We start from the raw sequence: 18,600 nt of genomic DNA, 5'->3' as shown, positions 1-18,600 counted from the left end.
TGGAGGGAAAACAACGTCTTTCCAGGGATTTTTGATCCTGGGGACAGCAGAGCTGGTCCCATCCTGCCACCCGTGCACTGGGTGGGTTTGGGTCCCCGGGGTGGGGAGTTTGAGTTGTGCAAAGGCGTTTGGGCCCCAAAAGGGCCCTTTGCCCTCAGCACCCACCAAATGGGGTGGTTTGGGTCCCACTGGGGCTCAATGATTAACCGAGCGGTGCCGAGGTGAAGCCAAAACTGTCCCAGAGTCCAGACACGGGCTGGGTTGAAATTTAACTGAGTGCCACAGAGCCCGCTAGGCACGAGGGTGGCTGGGTCCCATCTGCCCCCAGATCCTGTGGTGAAAGGGAGCCAGGGACGGGGACAGAGGGTGCTGTGGGTGCTGGAGGGGCAGGATGGGGCCCAGCTCCCCCAACAGCCCCCAGTGCCTACACCTCGTGTCTGCACCCTGCACCCCAGTATCCACACCCTGCACCACATGTGTGCACACTGGTGTCTGCACCCTGCACACGTCTGCACCCTGCACCCCCAGTGCCTGTACCCTGGTGTCTGCACCTTGCACCCCAGTACTCACACCCTGCACCCTATGCATGCACCCTGCACCCATGTGTGCACCTTGTATCTGCACCTTGCATGCTGTGTGTGCACCTTGCACCCCAGTGCCCACACTCTGCACCCCTTGCACGCACCCTGCACCCCAGTGCCTGCACCCCGCACCCATTTGCACACCCTGCACTCCGTGCATGCCATCCAGCACTCCATGTATGCACTCTGCACCCCGGTCCCTGCACCCTGCATTCAATGTCTGCACCCTGCATCCCAGTACCCACACCGTGCACCCCGTGTGTGCACCCTGATTTCTGCACCCTGCACTCTGTGTGTGCACACCTTGTACCATATGTGTGCACCCTGCACCCCAGTGCTCACATTCTGCACTCCCTGTGTGCACCCTGCACCCCAGTCCCCGCACCCTGCACACTGTGTGTGCGCTGTGCACGCCATCCAGCACTCCACGTGTGCATACTAACCCCAGTCCCTGCATTCTGCACCCTGGTGTCTGCACCCTGCACTCTGTGTGTGCACCTTACACCATATGTAATGCACCTGGTGCTCATGCTCTGCACCTCTTGTGTGCACCCTGCACCCTATGTTCACATCCTGCACCCCCAGCGCCTGCACCCTGCAGTACTAACCCCTGCGGAACACCACTCGTCACTGACCTCCACTTGGACATTGAACCGTTGGCCACAACTCTTTGAGTGCGACCATCCAGCCAATACCTTATTCACTGAGTGGTCCATCCGTCAAATCCATGTCTCTCCAGTTTAGAGACAAGGAGTCGTCTGGGACAGTGTCAAACACTTTGGACAAGTCTGGGTAGATGATGTCAGCTGCTTCCCTTATCCCACCACTGTAACCCCATTGTAGACGGCCACCCAACTTGTGGGGCACAACGTGCTCTTAGTGAAGCCATGTTGGCTGTCACCAATCCCCCCTCATTTTCCACCTGTCCAGCAGAGCTCTCTTAAAAAACAAACCCGGCCATTTGCCAGCTGCCCCTAATGCTGATGCTTTGTAGGGGGACAACATCTTCCAAGCCTCTGCCATTGGGATCCGGGGCCTGACACCCACCCTGAGGTTTCCCAGACATTTTTCTTCCTTTTCACACTGCAGAGCTGCGAGAGGAGGATGGAGTCCTGGTGCATCGTCCAGATGGAGCCCGCGTCCATCCCGGGGTGGGGGTTTTGCTGGTTCCAGCTGCAGCATCCCAAGGGATTCGGTTCCCTTCTTTCCACTGCATCCAAGAGCAGCTTTGAGCTGCAGAAAGAAATGGCCTGGAGGAGCTCGGCGCGCAGCCAGACTTATCTCCTCCCTCGGAAGACCATTCATCGTGCTGGGCCTGGGCCCGTGGGTGCCAGTGCCATCCATCATGTTTACAGCTCGAGGATTTCTCCTGGAATAAACCCTTTGAGAGACGGAGTGAGGCCCCAGAGGAAACCGGGGTGGGATTTTGCATCTCTCCAGATGGTGCCTGCATCGCTCTGGCCGTGCCCTCCCAGACCTGCCAGCACCGGAGACCCAGGATATGTGCACCAGGGGAACCAAGGATGCATGCACCCCAGGGATGGAAGATGTATGTACCCAGGGGACTGAGGACGCATGCACCCTGGAGACTGGGGATGCATGCACCCAGGGGACCAGGGACATGTGCACCAGAAGACTGAGGACAGGTGTATCCCAGAGACTGGGGATGCATGCACCAAGGGACTAAGGACACGTGCACCCAGGGGAACTGAGGACATGGAGCCAGGGGACCAAGGACACTTGCACCCCAGGGAGCAAGGACACAAGTACCTTGCAGACCAGAGATGCATGCACCCAGGGGACAGAGGACACATGCACCCCGGGAGCTGAGGATGGATATGGACATGGGGCCGAGGACATACACAGCCAGGGTGGGTGATAGGAGTTGGAGAAGCCAGTCTAGGCTGGGGAGGGGGGGCACGGAGCTGGCATGGGGTGGGAATCTGTGAGAGGGGGGCTGGAGCAGGAGCAATGCCCTGCTGTGGTAATGCAGGGCTGAGGTGGGGGTTACATGGTGTGCGAGGAGGGATGGGGGCTTGGAAACTCTTTGCAGGTCCTCCCTCACCAGATCATTCCCAGGATGTGGGAGAGGGCTGGTGCACGGGGGGTCCATGGGACCTGGGGTGCATCCATGGGTCCTCGCTGCAAGGGAGAACCATGTGTGGGGCTGTCCCATCCCTAGAAGTGTTCAAGGCCAGGGTGGATGAGGCTTTGAGCAACCTGGTGTAGTGGAAGGTGTCCCTGGCCATGGCGGGGAGGTTGGAACTGGATGATCTTTAGGGTCCCTTCCAACCCAAACCGTTCCACAGTTCTACGAACACCCAGTAAACCCACAAACCTGGATGCCAGTGTCACAGGAGAGGCTGTTCTGGCAGCACCCACCAGGCTCTCCAGGACAGGGCTCCGGGGTGGGTGCTCAGATGATGCTCTTGGATTTTACAACTCATTGGCAGAATCCAAAACAGCTCCGAAAACTGCTCCCAAGGGTCCTCCCCCACCAGCAAAGCCAGGCAGGACAAGAGTCAGAGTGATGGAGAATGGGGGCTGGAGGGAACAGGTCTGAACAGGCTGCCCACCCGGGCTGGAGTTTTTAATTTCACAGAATCACAGAATGTTAGGGATTGGAAGGGACCTCAAAGGATCATCTAGTCCAATCCCCCTGCCAGAGCAGGACCACCTACATCAGATCACACAAGAACGTGTCCAGGGGTTTTGAACATTTCCAGAGGAGACTCCACAACCTCTCTGGGCAGCCTGTTCCAGTGTTCTGCTACCCTTACTGGGAAGAAGTTCTTCCTCATGTTTAAGCAGAACCTCCTATGTTCCAGCTTATATCCATTTCCCCTTGTCTACCATTGGATGCCCCTGAGAAGAGCCTGGCTCCATCCTCATGACAGTCACCCTTTACATATTTATAAACAGTAATGAGGTCCCCCTTGGTCTCCTCCAAGCTAAAGAGACCCAGCTCCCTCAGCCTTTCCTCATAAGGGAGATGCTCCACTCCCTTAATCATCTTTGTGGCCCTGCTGGACTCTCTCAAGCAGTTCCTTGTTCTTGAACTGAGGGGCCCAGAACTGGACACAATATTCCAGATGTGGCCTCACCAGGGCAGAGTAGAGGGGGAGGAGAACCTCTCTTGACCTACTAACCACACCCCTTCTAATACATCCCAGGATGCCATTGGCCTTCTTGGCCACAAGGACACATTGCTGGCTCATGGTCATCCTGCTGTCCACCAGGACCCCTGGGTCCCTTTCCCCTGTGCTGTTCCCCAACAGTTCAGTCCCCAACTTGTACTGGTACATGGGGTTGTTCTTACCCAAATGCAAGACTCTACACTTGCCCTTGTTGTATTTCATTAAATTTCTCCCCGCCCAACTCTCCAGCCTGTCCAGGTCTCTCTGAATGGCAGCACAGCCTTCAGGTGTGTCAGCCACTCCTCCCAGTTTAGTGTCATCAGCAAACTTGCTGACTGTGCACTCTATTCCCTCATCCAAGTCATCGATGAATATGTTGAACAATACTGGTCCCAGTACTGACCCTTGACGGACTCCACTGGATACAGGCCTCCAACTGGACTCTGTCCCATTGACCACTACTCTCTGGCTTCTATCCTTCAGCCAGTTCACAATCCACCTCACTACCCGATCATCCAGACCACATTCCTCAGTTTAGCTGTGAGGATGCCGTGGGAGACTGTGTCAAATGCTTTACTGAAGTCAAGATAGACCACATCCACTGCTCTACCATCATCCACCCATTGGGTGATGTCCTCATAAAAGGCTATTTCCCCCTCTATCCCAAATCCACACAACTTTTTCAGGGCTGAATCTGGCTGTGAAACACTGCCATGGGACAGATGCAGACAGACAAACCGCAGCGTTCCTGGCCAAAAATAGCTGAGGGTTGGGCAAGAATTCGGAGCTGGGAGAGCGGAAATACCGAGCATGTTTGCCCAAATCTGCCCGCCCACCTTGGGTATCTGTTTGTAATGTCTTTTGGGGCCAGGAGAAGGGCTGGGAGCTCGGGGAAGGTGGCTGCAGGCAGGGGCTGAGCCCTGACACCATGGGATGGGCCCCGGGGAGAGGCGAGGGGCTCTGCTCACTCGGCATTTGCTTTCTCAACATTCCAAGGCAGGTGGTAATTTCTCAGGCAGCATTAATTATTATTATTAGCAGTAGTAGTGCATTAAAACCTCCACTTCAAAACCAATCACGCCACGACCTGGGGACCTCCAGCCAAGCCCCCTGGGACAGGGTCGGTTGCTGCTGGACAAGTCCAGCCCCAACCATCTCCCAGCAGCCCAAGACCTCCACGAGAACCCACTGGGACCCTTTTAGCTTGAGAAAGCAGGAGTGATGCTTCATGCTACCCTCCCCGGCCAGTCTCAGCTCACCCATCGCTCCCACCCATTGACCCTCAAAAAAAATACAAATTAGGCCCTAAAGAGGTAAAAATCAAACCCTAAAGGCAGAAAAATCAAACCCTAAGGGTAAAAATCAGACCCTAAACGTGAAAAAATCAAACCCTAAAGGTCAAAATCAAACCCTAAGCATAAAAATCAGACCTTAAGGGTAAAAAATCAGATCCTAAGGGTAAAATATCAAACCCTAAAGGTAAAATCAAACCCTAAAGGTCAAAAATCAAACCCTAAAGGTAAAATCAGACCCCAAAGGTAAAATATCAAATCCTAAAAGTAAAACCCAAACCCCCGAGGCAGACGGTGGCCGGGTGGGGGCAGGTCGGGGCAGGGCTGCACCGCTGTGCCTGCTCACAGCCGGGAGATCCCAGGCAGGGGTGGGTCGGGTGGGAGCCCCTCCAGCCACTCCAGGAGGATCCTGTTGAGCGCCGCTGGCCTGCGGGAAGGGCACGGAGCTGGGCTGGGGTCCGGCTCCTTCCGACCTCCCAACCCTGGCCAGGGGCAGCTCAGCCCCTCCGCCTGTACCTCTCCATCTGCGTCCAGTGCCCGCACTCCTCCAGGTGCTCCCGCCGCAGCCGTGGATCTATGGAAGGAAAGGGGTCAGTCTGGGCTGGGATTTGGCACACAGGTGCCAGGCAGGGCAGGGTGGCACCTGCTGCCTCACCCACTGCTCCATGCCCTTGCTCATGCCGGGATGCAGCACCACGTCCTTCCCAGCCGTCACCATCAGCGCCGGCATCGCGATCTGTAAGGTGATGCGGGTGACGAGGTGGGGCCGGGGCCAGGGCCGCCAACACGTCCATGAAGGCACGGCGGGGTGCCCACCTTTCTGCCCTTGGCGGAGAGTGCCCAGCGCCAGGGGTCGCATGTTGCGGTACCAGTTCAGGGGTCCCCTGGGAGAGATGGAGACGAGGTGAAGGTGCTGGGACCCACGGACACCATGGCAGGGACTGGCCCAGCGCCCGTGGCACAGTCCCCCTTCTGCAGGGGTTACCCCACCAGCTCCCCCACTCCACCCTGGGGCTCCTGCTCCTACCTGAAGCCGGATTTCTCAAAGCGCTGGATGTAATATTGCAGCTCGGGGCCGTGCAGGATCTGGCTGGCAGGGGGGTTTTCTGGGAAGCCCACCAGCAGCCCCCTGCGAGGAGAGACATGGCGCTGCCCACCCGCAACATCCCCACCCGTGACGCCCCCACCCATGGCCAGGTGTCCCGTCCACTCCCCTCCCCCTGCCCCCTTACCTCGCTCCTGGACCCCATGGAAGTTGAGCGCAAAGGGCAGCCGGTCCTGTGGGAAGAGGAGAGCAAGGGCAGGCAGGGACCACCCAGGGGACAGACCCAACTTGTGGGGGTGCTCCCAGGCAGACTCGGGGGGCTCCACGTCCCTCATCATTGAGCATCGCCGCATCCCATGGGATGCAGGAATGGAAACGCACAGCCCTGGGTGACAGAGCCCGGAGCAGCGTTCCCAGGGCGCTGTTATTTTAAACCGCAAACGTTTTCAGTCTGAAGCCAGACATTGACGTTTGCAAGGGTCGAGGAAGGGGGAGCAGCAGCCGCTGCCAGGCCGTGCCGAGAGTCACCCCAAAAACTTGCTGTTCCCCAGGCTGGGCTGTCTCTCCCTGGGCACCACAGCTGTCTAGAGGTCTTCTCAATCCCCACTCAGGGTCGGCTTTGAGTCCTAAAGAGGTGTGGGGCTTGCACTGCTGCTCACAAAATGCGTTCACTCTGGTCCCTACTGATGGCTGGCCAAACGCAGCCTTTGCTGCAGACAGGCAGCAAAAGTGGGCAGACATGGGACGAAGCGTGCCTGAGGATCACTGCAGGCAGACAATGCCCTCGCTGAAGCTTTTGGCTCCTGGAAGGAGGAGGTGCTCCCACCCCAGCCCCACACCTGCCCCACCCCTACCTCCTGGCGGGTGGAGCGGATCAGGACCTTCAGGTCCGGCCGATGTCCTTCTCAAGCTCCGCTTCTGCAACACCCTGCATGGGCAAGGGGAGGAAGCACAGATGATGTCAACCCTTCCTGGGACCCACTCCATGGCCCTGGGGCCGCATCCTGCTGCCCATCAGGCTCATGTGGAGGCTGGGGATGGGTTTTTTGCAGTTCAGTGTGGGAACAAGGTCTGGCAAGGGGACCACGACCCATCGGCAGCTGGGGTGACGCCCATCCATGAGCTGGGGACCCTGACATGGGCACGTCCCATTCTCGGGAGGTTTAAGCCCCAAAAGAGGGGAGGAGGATTAAAATTGTGGTTCTGGACTCACCGGCTCCTGGAAGTAGAACTGGTAGTCAAAGGTGGGATAAGATTTCAGCATCTCCACGACATCCACGGCGGGGTCGGCGGGTCGGTACGGGGTGTTCAGCGAGGCCACGGCTCTAGGACATCATGGGGCAGGGGGACATGGTCAGTGTGGCACCTGGATTTGGGGTGTCCCATGCAAGCCGGGTCTTTGCTGTAGGGACAAGCCAGGAGGGGTGCCCTGTTCCCCTGGCAGGGACCCACGGGGGGTCCTCAAGGACCCACCTCACCCTCTCGGGGTAGAACAGAGCCATATTCCAAACCACGGCACCGCCCCAGTCGTGGCCAATCAGCACCGTCTGCGCGATGCCCTGCGGGGAGGGGGGAGCTGTGAGCCCATGCCCCTGTGGCTGCACCCCAAGTCAGCACCCGACAGGTGACCTGCCTTCCCCCTGAGCCCAAAAACATCAGAAACAGCAATATTTTCTCTTTTTTTTATCGTTTTTTTCCACACCCCCCCAAGGAAGAAGCGTGACCTGATTCCCTGGAGCAATTTGCTCCCACTTAATTACCCATTCCAAGTCCCTGGGCCCTCCAGAAGAAATTATTATTTGATATTATCCACCAAAAACACGCCCCACCCCCCCCATTCCTTTTTCTGACCCTCTGGGCACCTCCGAATAAATCCAATTAAAACCCGCGCCTCGCCACAGAGCAGCCTCTTCAGAATTAGCTGATATTTAGAAACATAATTAAAATCCTCTCCCAGCGGACATGGCTCAGTGCCATTTGACAGCATCAAACCACCATCTGAGTCCCCCCTCCAAAAAAAAAGGAGGGCAGAGGGGTTGGCGGGGGGTGTCCCAGCATCTCCCACCTCCGATGTGGGTTTCATCCCACCATCCTTAGCCATCACCTGGACCGCTCTGCATCCCAGACATGGGCTCAAACGTCACCTGAAGCTTCACAAAGTCATTTATCTTCCCCAAAAATACCCCAGGTTGTCCCAGGGAGGGAGGAGGAGCCCCCTGGGAGAAGAGAAGCAGGATGGAGCCCGATGGTAGCAGAGGCTTTTATTTTTTCCCCTTGTTTGAGTTGTTTTTGGTTCCAGCACTGCATTTTTTGAAGGACTCCTTCCCTCAGAAGCCGGTTTTGCCCGGTTAAAAGCCCTGGAGATGCTGGCGTTTGTGGGCTGCGCCTTCTGCTCCTTCACCTCTTGGAAAAAAGGTGCAAAAATCGGCCCCGTTGCTTTGACTGGATGGGAATTAAACCAGGAGAAGGCGGCGCTGAGCTGGAGCCCTTCCCAAAGTTGGGTCATCTAATTGGCAACGGGTTGTAGGAACATCCCCATCCCTAAAAACCCGCCTGTGGGGAATGCGGAGGGGTCATGCTGCCCCGAGGGTTTTGGATCAAAGCACCGGGGAGCTCCGATGTCCCAGTGTGGGATAAAGTTACTGGGGAGCTGAGCCAGGACAGGAGAGGGTGACGGGAAGCCGGGGTGGGGGACACGCGCCCAAACCTCGCCAAGAAGATGGGACCTGTGGCCAGGGGCTCCTCACCAGTTTGTCCAGGAAAACCACCAGGTCCTGTGGAAAAGAGGAGAGAAAAGGGTCAGCTCCTGGCCAGGACCGTGCCCTCCCTGCCCGCGGCCGTGGCCTGCAGCTCCTCACCTTGCAGATCTGCTCCTGGGAATATTCTTTTATATCTGCAGGAAAGACATAATAGCCATCGGTTTAACATCCAGGCAGATTTGAGAATGGATTTCGCGGCTGTCGGAGCTGCCGGAGCTGCAGGAGGAGCGTAACGGCTTCCACCCCGCCCCTACCCCAGGAAAAGGCTCTTCCACTCATCTCCTCCTGCATCTTGACCTTGGGGTGGTCAGCTCTGGCCTCAGCCCCGCCCTCCGCCTCGGCTCACCTGGCGGGGCCGTGGACTCCCCATAGCCCTTCATCTCCAGAGCAATCACCCTGAAGCCGGCGTCGGCCAAAGCTGGGATCTAGAAGGGAAAGCGGCAGCTCCGGAAGGATGCCGAGACCCCCGGACCCTTGCTGCCAGCACCCATCCCGCATCGGGATGGCCCCGGGAGGGCAGGCATGGGTGGGCTGTTGGGGAACACTCCTGGGATCCCCGTGAGCCGTGGTCCACCCTCCATCACCTGGTAGCGCCAGGAGAGCCAGGACTCAGGAAGCCGTGGCAGAGGCAGATGACGGGGCCGTGTCCCATCTCCACGAAGTGCAGCTGGACGCCGGGCTGGAAGGGACAGAGAGGCTCAGTGGCTTGTGGGTCACACAGCTTCACCCCTCAACCCTCCACCCACCGCCAGTCACCGGGCGTGCGAGCCCACCCCCACCACCAGCCAGGCATCCGGAGACACACGAGCATGTTTTGGATGGAGAAGACCTCAATGATGGGGTAGCTCAGTGTCCCCCACTCAGAGCGGCCCAGCCGGAGGGTGGACAACCCAACAAGCCACCCCTCGGCTGGCACATCCTTGCACGGGGCTCAGCACCTACCCACCTGGCCCCACCAAGCCCGGGGACACCTCGTCACCGAGGCAGTCCCCTGCACCCTACCCGGATGGGCACATAGCCGTGGGTCACATTGGATGGTCACAGGCAGTCGGCAGTGGCTTTCTTGGGTGAGAAGCTGCGGGGTGAGAAGCAGGGTGAGGTCCTGAGCAAGCCTGGAGCTCCATGGGACATCCCCAACTACCCTGCGGCTGGTGGGACATCCATGCGTTGAGGTGAACATGGCCTGGCAGGCCAGAGGATGAGGTTTTGGGGGGTGGGCAGGGTTTGCAGGAGATCACAGCCCCCGTTTTGGCGTTTCCAAAGCCACCGCAAGCACTGTACCATGGCAAGACTCAGAAGCCCAAGATCATCCCTCCCGGCTCTCCAGAAGAGCAGAGGACAGAGGGGACCCAACCACCTCTACATGCCTGGATGCCCGAGAGCTCCTCCAGCTCCTTCAGGACGGTTTCGGTGTCCCTGACAAGGATGGTGGCCATGCCCATCTCCCGAGCCGGCTTCAAGTTCTCCCCGATGTCGTCCAGGAAGATGACCTGGAGATACACCAGAGAGCCGGGCTCGGCACTCTGGGGAAGGGCAGCTGCTGGGTTTGGCCAAGGACTTTGGGTGCCCCCTCCGTGCCCTGTTTTTGGGGTGGTGGGCCAGACCTCCTGCGGCTTCGCCTGCAGCGCATCCAGGGCATAGGTGTAGATGTCAGGATCCGGCTTCTGCGCTCCGACGCGGCAGGACTCGATCACCAGGTCAAAGTGACGACGCAGAAGGTTCATCAGTGCGGCCGTGAAGAGCCGCCCACCGCTGTCGTCCACCCAGTTGTTGGTGAGGACACAGGTCTTAAATCCTAGCAAAGGGCAGAGCGCGGAGAGCGCTGGTTTTCCTACTCCAGTTCACCTGAGAACATTTGATTTTCCTCTCCTCCCATTTCTCAGACCTTCCCAGCCTAAAACCTCCCGTTACAAGACTCCGTCCAGACCAGGACCCAGCAGGAGATGAAGGGATGCTCAGCAGCAGCTTATACCCAATCTGTACATCCAGGAAAGCAAGGATCGACCCTCCCAATGCAAGCAGGACATGAGCAGGAGCTCGAGCGCACCGAGATGCAAGGACTGAGCCGATGGACCGGCCACGGCGCGAGGCGCAGGGCTACGGTATTGTGCTAACGGCTGGCTGGGTGAGAATGTGTCTGATGGTGGGACCAACCAGGGACCCCATGGTGAGACCGACCAGGGACCCCATGGTGAGACCGACTGGGACCCCCATGGTGAGATCAACCAGGGACCCCATGGTGAGACCGACTGGGACCCCCATGGTGAGATTGACCAGGGACCCCCGTGGCACCTTCTCAGGAGGGGAGCGGCACCCTTACTCCAGCACCTCTTGTCCAAAAGCCTCTTGGCACCCACTCACCGTTCCTCCGCAGCACCCTGGCTGCCCGCAGAAGGGGGGTATTGAGCCTCCCCTCAGCCACCATCCCCTCGAAGGCTCTGGCAACGGAGAAGGTGGGTGGCAGGGCGATGCCTGAAGTGGAGGCATGCTGCTTGCAGCCCTCTTCCATCTCCAAAAACAGCTGGAAAACACCATTCAATCATTCAATCAACCCCCAGAAATAAAGCACAGCCCCAGCCTGGAGCCTGCTCCCCTCAGCTCCTTCCCGAGCCCCAATCCAGCCTCATCCCAGCCTCAGCCTTATTCCAGCTCCTTCCCAGCCTCATCCCAGCCTCAGCCTCATTCCAGCCCCATCCTCATTCCAGCTCCATCCCAGCCCCATCTCAGCTCAGCACCTTTCCAGCTCCATCCCAGTGCCTTTCCAGCTCCATCCCAGCCCTATCCCAGCCTCAGCCCCATCCCAGCTCCACTGCAGCCTCAGTCCCATTCCAGCCCATCCCAGCTCCATCCAGCCCATTGCAGCCTCAGCCCTATCCCAGCTCCATCCAGCCCCATCCCAGCCTCAGCCCCATCATAGCCCCATCCTAACCCCATCACAGCCCCATCCCAGCCCCTGGTGACACTCCCTGGCTAGTACTCAAGGGCTCACCTGGGACAGGGTGATCTGTCCCTTCATCGCTTTGGCATAAGGACTGTCAGAACCACCAGCAAAATGACATTTCGCAAGAAATTCCTGCCAGGCAAAGGAGAAAAGAGGTCAGTGGGGAGGTGGGGGAACCCCAATACCAGGGGAGTGTGGGGTGCGCTATGGGAGGGGGATGCTCTGGGACGGGGATATGGAGCCCCATCCTCCACCATCCCCCAGGACCGGAGCATCACTTCGTTACAGGACGGGGAGAAATCGCTGCCCATTTATTTCCGCCGGCAGCTTGATTCCTTTGCCCCGCAGGTTGACGAGCAGGGAGTTTCGCCAGAAGGAAGAGAGAAAAAAAAAATAAAATAAGGCAAGAGCGAGGTTTTGTAAGCTGTAACTCAGGGAAAATCATTTGCTGCTGTCACAAGATGGCAAAAGGCCTTCTGGGGCGGCAATAAAACAAGATTAGAGGCGCTGGCGTTAGGACAAATCTCTCTCCCGAGTCGATAAAAACGCAGCTCAGTTAAAAATAAAGCAGCTTTACCTGTTCCAGCAGGATTTTTTTAATATAAAGCGAAGCAAAAATAGTTTGATGGCCTGATAACCTGGGAATTTATTGCTCCATCTGCTCCGTGTCCTCCAGCGTTTAGCTATTTAATATTTCATTTTTTTTTTAACTCCTGGCTTTTTTATTTTTTAACACCCAGGTGCTGGGGAGATCCCGATGGGTTGGGCAATGGAAACAGCCGGAACCTGTTCCAGTTCCGTTTGGGAGCTTTTGGGATGAGTAACCCCCAAACACCTCGTTATTAAATTGGGCAAAGGGTTTGCTAGGACTCGAGGGGCTGTTTGGGACCTGCTCAGGGGTTCAGTGCTTCGGGTTTTGTCAGCTCCATCTCATGCACCGAGTTGTGTCGGGTCTCAGTGCCGGGGCAGGGATGGGCTTCATTAATTATCCAGCTTAATTACTTATTAGTTGCTCTTCCTACTGCTTCTACCAATGTTCCCTGTGGCAATCCTGCCTCCTTAGGAGTTAGTTTTAACCACTGACCTGCACCCCACACCAGTACAGGACCCCCTCCAGCCTACACCCCACACCCGCGCAGGAGGCCACAAGCCTGCACCCCCCATGTACACAGGGACCCCAACTTGCAACCCATGTCCACGACAAGGGGTCCCCAGCTGCACCCCACACCCAGCCCTGTCCCCTGCGGCGGCGGCCCTAGTCGCGCACAACCCGCGCGGGCGGCGACCACACACACAGTATTATCGCCTCGTTTCTATGTGTCCCGGCCGAGCGGCGACTCGCCGAGGCGCGGGCGGACAACTGTCGCCGGGCCGGGCCGTACCTAGGCAGAGCGCAGTCCCGCTCGTAGGAGCCCAGGAAGTGCTGGAGGCCGCGCCCGAAGAGCACACCGACCAGATCGAACACCACGGCCCGCCGCGACATGGCCGCTACCGCCAGACCTCGAACCCGCGGCCCGGTCACCGCCAGCGCTAAGGCCCCGCCCCTGCCCCAGGCCCCGCCCCCGCTGCCTCACCCCGCCCTCTGCCTGGGCGCCGCCCTGGGTCCTAGCGCCGCCGTCCCGCTTCTGTGGGTGGCCGCCTGGCCGCCGCGGTTCCCCGGGGTTTTGCCCACAATCGCGTTTTTTCCCGTTAACGGGGAGCCTGGGACTTCCCTCGGCTCCCGCAGCACACAGGGTGCTGAACGTGGGGAGGGGCAGGGCTGGGCGCATTCTACAGGCGTGCACACGCGTGTGCGCACATGCGTACGCGCACGAGTGCGTGCATGTTCGCATGCACACAGATGCACATGCACGTGCCTGCATACGTGCAGGAACACGTGCGCACATGTATGCACACATATAGCACTTGCATGCACACAGATATGCACTTGTATGCACACATATGTGCACACATGCACACCTACACGAATGCACACATGCATGTGCACATACACAAAATGCATGTGCACAATCATGCACATACACACAGACATGTATGCACACATGCAAACATGTATGCACACATGCATGCACATGCATATGCACATGCTTGCACGCACATGTGTACATATGTGAAACACGTGTGCGTATTGAGCATGTATGCACACCACCAGGCATGCTGCTGAGGTTGTGTGTGCGCTGCTGAACATGTGCGTGCGTCTCGGAGCACATGTGTGGACAATTAGGTTGCGCGTGCACTGCCAGGCATGTGCGTGCATGCTGAGCACGTGTGCACCGCTGAGTGTGGGGGTGCACCACAAGGCGTGTTCCTGCACGCTCAGCACACACCTACATGCCAAGCACATACGTGCACACATGCACACATCGTCCAGCCATTTTGTCCATCCTGAAATCCCCCAGGGGAGCAGCCCCAGGAGGGGACTGTGACCCCCACCCCTGTGCACCCAAACCAGCCCACACACGTCATGTGGCCGCAGCCATACGTGTGCGTGTGCCCCACCTTGGGATGCCACGGGCAGCACTGTGGCGGGACACACGTGTTGCCAAGTAGTGAGCAGGGCAGGGGGAACAGGAGGGCTGGACGGTGCCAGCCCCCTGTCTCAGTTTTCCCACCTGCAAAACAAGCGGTGGGATGCTGGGGGGGGATCCCGTGCTCGCTGGGCTGGCGACCGGGATGGGGGGAGGAGGTATTTTTGCGGGGGGGGGGGGGGGTGTGGAATGAAACCCTGTTCCCTGCCCAGCCCCCCAGTCCCCACGGCTGCCATGCCAAGCCCGGCTTCTCCATGACGAAAAAGTGGGAGAGGGTGGGTTTTTTTTTTGGAGGCGCGGGGTGGAAGGGAAAATGGAAGAATTTTGTGGTGGGAAGAACCAGCCCCGGTGCTACTCGTTTGCTTACAATCCACATGAAGCATTGCAACATACAACAAACTAACAATCCTGACACAAGGATCATAATAAATGCAATAAAGAGTTGCTTTAGCCATGCAAAATTAGGTAACCATGAGGTGAGCTTTTCCCTAAGTTCAGAGAAACCAAATGAAGTATCATCTTGAGCGACTCAGTGTAAAATTTTCTTTTTCTCCCGTATTTTCTGCAAATCCGTTTCTACTCGTTTTTCTTGATTAATATAAGTGCAACGACTTTGATTAATAACTGCACATAATCCTCTGTTTTCAGGCAATAAGAGGTCTAACCGTAGTCGGTGTTGCAGAACCGCTTCACTTAAAGAGCTCACTTTCTCTTGGGCTCCTTGTAGTGTGTCAAGGGTGAGACTTTCCATTTGTTCTAATGTAGCTGAAATGTTAATAATTGCTTTTTCCAATTCACTCACCCCTAACGAAGGAATTAACCATCTCACAAAACCAGGAAACCCAGTACATCGCTCTGCCAGAGGATTTGACACTTTCAGTATATGTCTCCAAGGGGGTGTCCTCCATATACCGATCAATGAATCAGTTTGGTTATGTATTTTTTCTTGGGGTATGAGATAACCCGTCCTTCCCAATATTGGGGCAGGGATTTCCTGGCCCATCTATCTCCACATAGCCACCGCAGTCCGATCGGTATGCGTTCATACAGGAGGCTATGATTTAATCCCAGAATGACTGGACCTGGACACCCCTAGTCTCATTTGGTGTGCATACAGTGCCATTTCATTTTTTAATTTCAGTATCACTAAAGTGTTCTACCTGTTCTGCACTGCTATTGACTCTTTTGATAAAAATTCCCCCGTCATCTATCCCCTGTAAATCAAACCGCATCTTCACATCTGTACAAGTACAATTATGTTTAGGCAGGTGTGGGTGGGGGGCCCTTCTTCCGATTCCCAACACAGGGTTTCCCCAGTAGGAAGCTTGCTCTGCTGGTTACCCTGTGTTACAAAACCTTGACAAAATAATCAAGATTTAATCGAGTAAAAAAAATAGATTTAAAAAAAAAACCTGAAAAGTAAAACGTGTAAGTTAGGATTGTTAAGTTTAATGAGTAACTATAAAGACCTCACTAGGACATTACTGGATCTTTCCATGTATTGTTTCAAACCAAGGAACCATGGATACCTCATCACCCAGCTACTGCATTTTTCTGTGTTTTGTTTTAAGAAGTTAAGGAAACCATCATGGACACCAGTTATGCTGCTTGGAAATCCCTTGCCACTTCCCATCTTAAGGAATCTAATTAGTAAAATTAAGTAGAATAATCAATGATTGTTATAGAATAAGAATATTGATAAGGTAATATAGCTAAAACCAGTCACTTTAAAGGTCAAAATTAAGAGCGAGAATAATATGCTATTTTATGTAAAAGAACTTATGTAACAATGACTCAACAAAGTAAGTGTATAAGAACTTGACAATGTTAGTAACCACTATTTCCACATCATCCTGCTCCATCAGGACAGCTTGATATTTAAGGAACCTTCGTGGCGAGAGCCAGTGCCCTCCCTTCACCTCTAATATTGCTGATACAGTATGAGATATCAGTACCGCAATCTTTTGGCCCAGTGTAAACTTACGTGCTTCTTCGATGTTCAGCACCACTGCTAGGCCAGCCTTTACTTACTTCATCAAGTTGTTTGGAAAAGTATGCCACTGATCTCCGGTATGATCCCAGGTTTTGAGCTAAAATTCTTAGGGCTATTCCCTGCTTCTCATGAGACAACAGCCTGAAGGGCTTAGTAGTATCTGGTAACCCCAAAGCAGGGGCATCCATCAGCTTTTCTTTAGCTGCTGAAATGCTTTATCCGCTTCCTCATTCCAGATGAGTTTTTTTTGGATTAGGTTTCAACAGTTCATAAAGTGGCTTTACCAGGAGACTGTAATTATTATCCATAGGCTAAACCATCCCATCATTCCTAAGAACGTGTGGAGTTCTTTGGCTGTCTGCGGTCGAGGGGTCTGACAAATAGCCTCCTTCAACGTTGTTGTCAGGGTCCGTTGGCCTGCAGTTATCTCGTATCCAAGGTAAGTTATTTGCTGTTGAGCTACTTGGGCCTTCTGTGGAGAGACTAGATAACCATTAAGTCCAAGGAAATTTAACAGACTAATTGTCCACAGTTCTTGGTGGCTACCAACAGATCATCTACATATTACTCCAGTCCCATGTGGTCGCTCCCATTGTTCCAAATCTTTGGCTAATTGGTTTCTTAAAAGAGTGGGGCTATTCTTAAACCCCTGTAGTAACACAGTCCATGTTAGTTGCGTCTTTCTTCCAGAGACTGGGTTTTCCCATTCAAATGCAGCATCTGGCTTTCTGGGCTCAAAGGTAGGCAAAAGAAGGCATCTTTTAGGTCCAATATGGTAAACCAAGCCAATTCAGGTACTAATTTGGTCAATAACGTGTATGGGTCCGCCACGACAGGGTGCAAGTCCTCAACAATTTTATTAATAGCCCTGAGATCCTGTACTATTCGATGACTACCATCCGACTTCTTGACTGGTAAAATAGGAGTGTTATATTCCGATTCACACTGCGTTAATAACCCATACTTGATGAACCGGTTGATTATCGGTCGGATTCCTTCCCATTCTGAGCGAGTATTGTTTAATCCTTACAGCCCGTGCTCCTTGCTTGAGTTTGACTATTATTGGAGAGGCATTTTTCACTTTTCCTGGTATCTCCGAGGCCCATGCTCTCAGATATACTTGGTTTTGGACTTCCTCAGGTACTCCTGAGCAGATAGAAGTGTTTAAGAGGGCTAGACTCAAAATTTCAATTAACTGTTCATTTCCCACTTGGAGTTCTACTTTCCCTTTTTCAAATCTATTTCTGCCTTTAATTGTTCCAATAGGTCTTGCCCTAATAGAGGCCTTGGCGAGCTAGGCATGTATAAAAAATTGTGTATCCCCAATTGTTTCCCTAATTTGAATTTAAGAGGTTTTAGGAAGTACGCCTTTTCCCTCTGGCCAGTAGCCCCCCTTACCATTACAAAGTCATAATCTACAGGTGTCAAAGCTTGATTGAAAACCAAAAATGTTGCCCCAGTGTTGACTAGAAATTCCATGCCCTGTTGTTGTTTCCCCAGCTCTAATATAACCCGAGGATCCGCTCGGGTATATTCCTCAGGTCCTCATCAATCCTCCTTGACATGGGCCTGTATCCTTCCTTTCCCTTTCCGTCTCTCTGGACATTCATTTTTCCAATGTCCCCTCCATCTACACCATGCATATTGGTCCCTTCCCAAAGGCTCTTAGGTCCCACACTTCTGAATCCTCTACTCCCTTGTAACGCGGTTACTATCGCCCACTTGAGTTTCCTTAGATTTTCCTCCTCCCTATTACTAAACAGACTCCATGCTTCATCTAGTAAAATCTCCAAATCTCTACTTTCTGCTGGTCTCAATTTCTGCAGCTTTCTCTGGATATCACGTGCTGATTGCCTGATGAACAGAGACGCTAACTGCTGGATTCCTACCTCCGATCATGGGTCTACAGGAGTGTATATCCTCATAGTGTCCTGTAATTTATCCAAAAATTCCAAGGGGGTTTCCTTTGGGCCTTGCCGAGCGGCATATAGGGCTGACGAATCTTTGGGATAGCCCACTCCGTTCCCCTTACAATCCAGTCCCTGTAAGAATCCAATAATCTCATAGGGGCTTCTCTATTAGGGTCCCAATGTGGGTCCTGTAAGCAAAATGCTCTTTTATATCCTGCCCCATGTTCTGAAGTTGATCACTAGCCAGATCTTGGGCCGTTTTTAATATTAGCTGTTTCTCAGTTTCCTTCATATAGTCTAATAACAATTGAATATCACTCCAATCAGGACTGTGCTGTTTTATCAGAAGCTGGAAATGTTTGGTCACACCTACAGAGTCACTTGGTAGCTTTTTGCCACATTTTTCCATGTTTC

General features: G+C 54.7%; 1 protein-coding gene across 1 annotated transcript; it reads right to left on the bottom strand.

The window, feature by feature from the left end:
• Positions 1-5,352: 5,352 nt before the first annotated feature.
• LOC104384441 (bifunctional epoxide hydrolase 2) lies at positions 5,353-11,854 on the bottom strand. The gene is given in 22 exon segments (XM_086624605.1): positions 5,353-5,437; positions 5,527-5,583; positions 5,664-5,746; positions 5,827-5,860; positions 5,862-5,894; positions 6,038-6,139; positions 6,221-6,288; positions 6,910-6,944; positions 6,947-6,983; positions 7,269-7,380; positions 7,529-7,614; positions 8,803-8,829; positions 8,914-8,948; positions 9,161-9,239; positions 9,399-9,430; positions 9,433-9,493; positions 9,817-9,854; positions 9,857-9,872; positions 10,155-10,304; positions 10,419-10,609; positions 11,176-11,335; positions 11,804-11,854. Coding segments are annotated over 22 exon segments (1,548 nt in total). The 5' UTR covers positions 11,831-11,854.
• Between the last annotated feature and the right edge of the window lie 6,746 nt (positions 11,855-18,600).

Source organism: Tauraco erythrolophus, chromosome 2 (assembly GCF_009769465.1).
Source record: "Tauraco erythrolophus isolate bTauEry1 chromosome 2, bTauEry1.pri, whole genome shotgun sequence".
Classification (NCBI taxonomy): Eukaryota; Metazoa; Chordata; class Aves; order Musophagiformes; family Musophagidae; genus Tauraco; species Tauraco erythrolophus.
The sequence above is the reverse complement of the archived record's forward strand: the minus strand, read 5'-3'. Positions and strand labels throughout refer to the sequence as shown.